Source organism: Pinus tabuliformis, chromosome 4_1, assembly GCF_031772625.1.
Source record: "Pinus tabuliformis cultivar Carrire ecotype Pingquan chromosome 4_1, CPIR1, whole genome shotgun sequence".
In the NCBI taxonomy this organism is placed as follows: Eukaryota; Viridiplantae; Streptophyta; class Pinopsida; order Pinales; family Pinaceae; genus Pinus; species Pinus tabuliformis.
Window position 1 is genome coordinate 714,090,789 of NC_142303.1, and position 8,606 is coordinate 714,099,394.

The following is an 8,606-nucleotide window of genomic DNA, read 5'->3' on the forward strand; positions in this document are numbered from 1 at the left end:
TCCTCTCGTCATGCCATACGTTTGTTTACTGACCCCGCTCCGATTAACGGATTTCTGCGCAAAGTTCGAAGATTTCAAGCAATCAGACAGCTGAGCTGACCCGACCTGCACAAGATATTTGATGCATAAATATAAATTTCATCATTACTTTACAACTAAAGGCGAAAGACTAAACGCATTTATTAGTTTTCAAGGATTTTCATTTAAAAAAACTTAAAAAGGTTTCAGTCGCATAATTGTACTTTAATCATGAATGTTGCATGGATAATGAATATGGTTGGTATTTGTGTTTATTCTTTTAAATTTAAAATGGTTTAACTTCAAAACACACTGATGCGTCAACGCCAAGGTTTGGGAAAATCTTAGTAGTATCTGACACGTCTCTTAGTCTATAGAACAAGTAATCCATGAAATTTAATGCTGGATCTTGAATTAGCTTTAAAGTCTAAGATGACTGTCAGATTCTGGAAAATCAGCGCTGAAGCTTGAGACGTTCTGTGTTTCTTCGACATAATTCCGGTGGGGATTATTTACTTGGAAAAATAGAATAAAATTGTGTATTTATTCTGTGATTTCTTGGAGGTCACATGGGTGGCCAATTTATGGTATGTTCAGAGAAGTGTATAAATGGCAAATTCGTATCCTTGTTTTGAATTTTCGTCCAAAGAAGCGTGTGATTTGTGGATCTTGATTGCTTGGCTTAATTGGGAAGTATCGCCGAATACATTAAAGTACTTACAGTGAAAGAAACGATCTCTTTGTTTTTCGCGGCGGAAATGGATGTGGGTTCACAATGAAGACGAGTGGTGGGATTCGCATGCAGACGAAGCCCATGATTTTAATGTGACGGGTGATCTATAAATTGAAGTGACACCTGATCGATGAACGCCCATCGCTCTTGCTTGGGAATTTAACAAGTGCAGGAAATCAGATAAAGTCAGGGCGAAAGTGTTCCGATTCTGTTCATTAGATTCATGGAGAATTTTGTGCTTGTACTGTTTTGTATTGGGATTGGGATGGTTTTTAACGGGGGGTCCTTAGTTCAATCCGCCGGATCCTTCCCCTGCGATCCCAGCACTGGGCTCAACTCGTTTCCTTTCTGCAATACCTCGCTGCCCATTGGAGACAGAGTGAAGGATCTCGTTGGACGTCTTACTTTGCAGGAGAAAGTGCAGCAGTTGGTCGATCAGACCACCGCCATTCCCAGGCTTGGAATTCCTGTGTATCTATGGTGGTCTGAGGCTTTGCATGGCGTGTCCAATGTAGGTCATGGAACAAAGTTTGGAGGCTCAATTCCTGGGGCTACCAGTTTTCCAACAGTTATACTCACGGCTGCTTCCTTCAATACTTCTCTATGGAAAGAGATCGGCCAGGTTCGTATTGGTCCGACTCTTTTTTAACATTAATGCTTATTTGAGATAGGCTTTTTTTTGGGAAGGGAAATCTTGATGTTGCATTTACGGAATATCCGCATTGAATTTTTTCAATGTATTTTCCAAATGCAAGATCAAGAACAAATTCAATGTATTTTCCAAAGACAAGATCAAGAACAAGACTGTGGCTTATTTTTATGGCAGAAAATTTATCATCTAATTGTAAGATTAAGAACTAGAGTGTGGTGATTGCTGATTTTTTAAATATTTGGCAATCAGATAGACATGGGCGATTCTCTAAATATTTGGCAATCAGATAGACATGGGCGTTTATATTGGTCTGATTGCCAAATATTCAGCAAATCAGTAATCAAGATAAAGATGTTCGCCATATTCTAGTTCTTAATTTTGTAATTGGAGAATAAATTTTCTGTCTTAAAAATAAACCATACTCTAGTTTTTGAAGATAAACTATACTCTAAATCTTGATTTTGCATTTAGAGAATACATTGAAAAATTTCAATGTGAGTATTCCTAATGACACCCATGTCCTTCTGATTACCAAATATTTCCCAAATATAAACCATACTCTAATTCTTGATCTTGCATTTAGAGAATACATTTAAAAATTTCAATGTGAGTATTCCTAACGACACCCATGTCCATCTGATTACCGAATATTTCCCCAATCAACACAAGACATAAAGTTTAAACTCAAGGGAATGTGACTCATTTTCCAGACAAAAAATTATCTATATCTCGAAAATAAGCCCCACTGAATGGCTCCAAAATGCAAAATCAAGATTAATGCTGATTCTAATTTTCTAACCAGTTTACTGAATCTCGGTCCAAGGAGATTTTATAAAATTCTGACATGCAATGAATCTCAATCGGCTCTATCCCCATTAGAGGACAATTGTACACAAACATTCGCTGTTTTCAACGCACGGGGCCTCGCTGATCTCATGAGTGTGCTGTGCTGTTCAGGTGGTATCGACGGAGGCGCGGGCTATGTATAATGCCGGACAGGCGGGGTTGACGTTCTGGAGTCCCAACGTGAATATTTTCCGTGACCCTCGATGGGGAAGAGGACAGGAAACCCCCGGCGAGGACCCCCTTGTCGCCAGCCTGTATGCCACCAACTACGTCCAAGGTCTACAAGAAACCAACGGTGGTGACCCCAACCGTTTGAAAGTAGCTGCCTGCTGTAAGCATTACACGGCGTATGACGTGGACAACTGGAAGGGGTTTCAGCGGTACACGTTCGATGCCATCGTGTCGCAACAAGATCTGGAGGACACGTATGACGTTCCATTCAAAAGCTGTGTGTTGAATGGCAACGTGGCCAGCGTAATGTGCTCTTATAATAAGGTGAACGGCATTCCTACCTGCGCTGACAAGAATCTGCTCGCGGGCACTATCAGAGGAAATTGGAGCTTGAACGGGTAAGTTGGTGTAACTACATTTGGTTTTAGTTTTTGACTTAAATGCCATTTTAATTAAGATTTTCAAACATTCTATTGGAATAAACCAATTAAAGTTCATATAAAACTTCAGATCAGACGTAATCCAGAAGGTAGGAAATCTCACCGGCTATTTTTTAAATAAATTATTATATATATATATTATAGTCACACTTTATATTATAAATTATAATATATAATTATGCGTCTGTCTCAAAACTGCTTTCGTAAGAGTTGGTCTGAATTTTCAAATTTTAATAAATTATTATATATATTATAGTCAATTATACGTCTGTCTCAAAACTGCTTTAGTAAGAGTTAGTCTTCAGAAACAAGTTAATAGCTGGTCCTTTTGTTATTATTTTCATATATATATATATATTAGAGTCATTCTATTTTATATTATAAAATAGAATTATGGGTCTCTCTCTACACTGCTTCTTTATCTTCATCACCATTTCCAAATAATTTTTAGATTTAGTTATTTTCATTGATTAATCATTCAACTCAATTATATTAAATTTTCATTTATAAAAAAACAAATTATAATATAAAATTAATAAATATTAAATATTAAAAAATATTAATTTATAAATTTATTTTTTAATAAGTGGAAAAACTTATTATAATTTAATTGTCAAACTAGTAGTGAGAATAACTATCTCTAGTCACTAATCGCTGGGTGATTCATCACTCTTATTCAAGAAAAATCAAGCCACCTGGAATAACTCTTTGGTGGTCCGTAAGGGGGTAGCCTTTCACTTCTGCCAGATACCTCTGGGTCTTGGGCCATTACCCTGTTTCCTTAGATCCTAAAAAGACAAACTCTTAACGAAACACTTTTAAACATACTATAAACCCTTTAATAAACTTATTTCATTCACAAAATTAATTTATAAATTTATATTTATTATAATTTTAAATATTATTAATAACTTTTTAAAATAAAATTTAATTATAATAAAAAAAATATTTATATAAAAAATTATAATTTTTACAATTTAAAAAGTTGAGAATAATTTAGGATGATTTCACCCTCTCATTAACCTTCTCTATTTTATAAATGTAAAGTGAAAATGATCATTTACTCGTTAAGCTGAAAGTAAAATCACTTTATTGCATGATTTTTTTTTTTTAATTAATTTTTTAGTTAAATTTATTAATCATCTATTAACATTCACTTTCTGAGAAAGAGTTTCTCATGTCTATAATATAAATACTGTTTTTTTGGGTGATTAGAAACAGGTTTGGAGTGGGACAATTCTTATTGGGAGTACTAATTCTCATTGGGAGTACTATCATTTTTAGTTGAGCGAGTTTGACAACCACGAATTTGAACCAATTATTTTAACTTAAATATATAAATATTTTTTGATTGAAATTTTAATTTACTAATTATTTTAAGTGGATTAGATTGTAATACAATTTTTTTATTTAAAATTAATAAATTAATTAACATTTTATGTATAATTATTAAAAATATGAAATTTAATTATTGAAATATTTTATAAAATATGAAATTTATTTATGCATTAAAAATATAATTTAAATAACAAAAAAATTATAAAGGAATTTTTTTTATAAATTGAGATAACAAAAAAGATTATCAAGGAATTTTTTTTATAAATTGAAATTTAAGTAATGCTAATTTAAAAAATTAATAATTAACCAATGAAAGAAAGTTTTTATTCAAAAGTAATACGTTTATAAACATGGTAAGACAATGAGATTTAAATAATTTGATTAAAAACTATTGAGGTGAATCGATCAATTTCAAGACTGAGGTTATTGGACGGTAATAGATTCTGCAATTTAATTCAACAGCAACAGCGTTTACAAAATTCTGTAATTTAATGCGACAGCGACAGCGACGGCGTTCACTGCTGATATTCTCGATAATTGTGGAAAAATTGTAGATTCTAGAAATACAAATACATATTGTACTTCAACCGCAACAGCGTTTACCCATCCAATTCCAGAATTTCCACTCACATGTTTTCCATCAAAAAAATCTAAATTGATTAAATTTTGGCTGAGCCAAATATATATTTAAAATGTCTAGACTCAATTAAAATTGAATATATATATATATATAAATAATTTAAACCCATGATAAAAAATTGAAAGTCCGATTGTAAAACAATACGAACTGAAACAGGGTAAGTATGTTTCTTTTTAATGAAGGTATATGATTTACTTTACGAAAGAAATTACATACGACCCAGCTGCTCTGCACCTGATTTTTCTTATATAAAAAGAATAAGGTTTTGAAAAATGTTTGGATTCTTTTGATGTTTTGTTGGAATTTGACTATATAATATTGAGCGTCAGACTGTAATTTCTGAAACATTAAACTTTTATAAATTACCCCACTCAAATTTACTCTTCTAAATCATCAGTGTTAAATTCTGGACAAACCTAACAAGACAAATGCCAAAAGATGCCATAGACAAACTTAACAGAACAAATGCCCAGAAAGGGCAAAACATCTAAATTAGATTAGGATTTTCAATAGAATCTTGAAAGTAAGAAAAACAATCTAAGTAATCGAGTTTTGTTGCTTTGCAGGTACATTGTCTCAGATTGTGACTCTGTTTCTGTATACTATAACCAACAGCACTATGGAGCAACTCCTGAAGACGCAGCTGCCGATGCTATAAACGCAGGTACACCAACTCTTTTTTAATCATCTAAATCGCAAATCAAGTTTAATTGGTTTTACGAGATTTGTCTGTTGATTTAACAGTTCAACTATTATGAATTTTCACCATTTTCATGGCTGAGCCCTTGTACCTATGCATGCTATGAATACTCACGTTTCCTTAGATCTTAATAGTTGATTGGCCTGGATATTATAGGATTGGATCTGGACTGCGGGAGCTTCCTTGGTCAGCACACGGAGGCAGCTGTGAATGAGAGCAAAGTGACAGAGTCTGCGGTCGATCAAGCCCTCATTAATACCTTCACAGTACTGATGCGCCTCGGCCGGTTCGACGGTGATCCGGCTCAGCAGCCATATGGGAACTTGGGACCGAATGACGTCTGCACTAATGACAATCAGCAGTTAGCTCTGGAAGCTGCCAGGGAAGGGATAGTACTGCTAAAGAATGATGGCTCACTGCCACTGGCTGCTAAGAATATCAGCTCCTTGGCTGTCATTGGCCCCAATGCAAATGTCACCAACACAATGATAGGAAACTATGCTGGTAGTTATCACATTCATTCTGCTGAAATTATGTTTATGGCAGATTTAGGGAATATTTTAGAATCTATCATCAGTGAATATTCTGAATGTTTATTGCAGATTTAGGGAATATTTTAGAATCTATGATCAGTGAATATTCTAAATATTTATGGCAGATTTAAGGAATATTTTAGAATCTATGTTCAGTGAATATTCTAAAATCCGATAGTCAGGTGAAGTTAATTATTTGAGCTTCCCTTAACCATCAAATTTCTAGATATTCCTAAAATCTACAATCCACATCAAATGCCTATTTATTTCTCTCCATCTGATCAAATCTCAATATTTCCGAAACACTATAATGTTTACGGAAGCCGTTTGATTAATGTTTGCAGGCATCCCCTGTAAGTACACAACACCCTTTCAAGGCCTTTCAGCTTACACTCAAACACTCTACGCCCCTGGCTGTGCAAATGTTGCCTGCATTGCAAACGATAGTTTAATTGCTGAGGCGGTCCAGACAGCCAGCAGTGCGGATGCAACAGTGTTAATAGTAGGTGGAGACTTGTCACTGGAGGCAGAGTCTTTAGACCGAACAAGTTTGTTGTTACCTGGGCAGCAACAGCAGCTGGTAACCCAAGTTGCAGATGCATCCAAGGGACCTGTAATTCTTGTGATTATGTCAGGTGGTCCTTTTGATATTTCATTTGCTAAGAATAGTGACAAGATTTCAGGTATTCTCTGGGTGGGCTATCCAGGAGAAGCTGGAGGAGCTGCCATTGCAGATGTGATATTTGGAGAATACAATCCAGGTAAATATTTAAACATCAAATCATTGAATTATAATTAGGACTTAGGTTATCAAATAGGTCCTCATAGTTTTTAGAATCCCACTAAGTCATACAACAAATCTTTCTGCAATTTTTGAGACCAGCACTGCTAAATTTCACTAGAGAACCAGTTTTTTAAATGGTTTCTACATGTATAGCTGAAGATAAAGGGACTAATGCATGGATTTATTTCTGCTGTAGGTGGTAGATTGCCTGTGACTTGGTATCCAGAGGAGTTTTCTATCAATGTTAACATGACCAACATGACCATGAGGGCGGATCCTGCCACAGGTTACCCTGGCAGGACTTACAGATTCTATACTGGACAAACTGTCTTTGAATTCGGAGATGGAATGAGCTACACAAGTTTTAACATCACTGTTGTCCATGCACCCGAACTCATCTCTGTTCCTCTGGATGAAAAATACACATGTTCTCCCACACAATCAGAATCTTGTGAGACTGTCAGCATGACCAACACTAAATGCGAGAACATGTCCCTGCAAGTTGATGTTGATGTGAATAACATTGGTAACAGAGATGGCAGCCATGTATTGTTTCTGTTCTCTACAGCCCCATCCAATAATGTCGATGCCCCAAATAAGCAACTGATTGATTTCAAAAAGGTTTATGTCGAAGCAGGTGCCACAGAAAGGGTCATTTTCACTCCTGATGTGTGCAAGGACCTCAGCATTGTTGATAAGACTGGGACCAGGATGTTGCCAGTGGGTTCTCGGCTTCTTTACATTGGTGATCTGGAACACTCTGTTTCTCTGCAGATAAGCAGCTGATTCCCACTAAAGTGAAATTTGGCTGTCTGCTTCCGCAAGGAGCAGGGCAGCTCTGCTAATGATTCCTTTTCCAAGTGAGAATAATTATTGATTGTGATTCTTGCTACAATTTTTTTTCATTGATTGTATTTCCTGCTACAAAATTGCATTAACAATCCCTGGCAGAAGCTATGTTAGATTTCTGTAGTACCATGCTATTCATGCAAGATTGCTCTTTTGCAGGGAGGCTTTGAATTTAAACAAAGTAACCTCTCCAGAACTCAATATACTGTTTGTTTATTATTAGTTTGGTTCTCCGAAGGCAATTGTCAGGAGGCAGATTCAGGTTAGGTAATAAACATTGACTTTTGAATGATTTATCACCGGAGAAAGGGACATTTCCTAGCACAAAGATCTAGGATTGTAACCTACATTATCAGTATGTGATAAATATCACAAAACATAAAGTTGTTTCCCATTTTTTCAAATAAAGCTTTGTTAATTGCAATTGAAATTACTTAGCAATTGAAATTACTTGGAAACCAGGGCAAAACTTCAATAAGACTTACACATGTTGCAAAATATTGATGGTATCATGTGACTTACATATGTTGCAAAATATTGATGGTATAATCACATGATGTTTCATAGAAACATTAAATTTTAAACAGATATTAGGGTTTTGGATGAATTGCAATTATAATTAATAATATTTAAATATAGGAATTCTGTGATGGGTTTTATTTTTCAGTAACGTGTAGGGCAGGCTATTATTTAATTTTGTAAATTTATTTAAATTATAATTTTTTAAAAAGTGTTTGTGAAAGAAAATAAGTAAAAATTATTTTACAATAAGATATTTATTTAATCAATTTAAATATAATAGATATATTTTTATTTTTAATAGACATTTTTTATTTTTATGTAATATATTTTTTATACATTTCAATATATCAATAACTACAATATAATATTTTAATTTTTAC

At 34.3% G+C, this 8,606-nt stretch overlaps 1 protein-coding gene across 1 annotated transcript; it reads left to right on the forward strand.

Moving 5' to 3' along the window:
* Positions 1–343: 343 nt before the first annotated feature.
* Positions 344–8,137, forward strand: LOC149178127 (beta-xylosidase/alpha-L-arabinofuranosidase 1-like). Its single transcript, XM_089420274.1, has 6 exons — positions 344–1,373; positions 2,361–2,818; positions 5,405–5,502; positions 5,695–6,042; positions 6,416–6,832; positions 7,052–8,137. Exons 1-6 carry the CDS (start codon positions 975–977, stop codon positions 7,639–7,641), a joined length of 2,310 nt encoding a protein of 769 aa, XP_089276400.1. The 5' UTR covers positions 344–974; the 3' UTR covers positions 7,642–8,137.
* Positions 8,138–8,606: the final 469 nt, after the last annotated feature.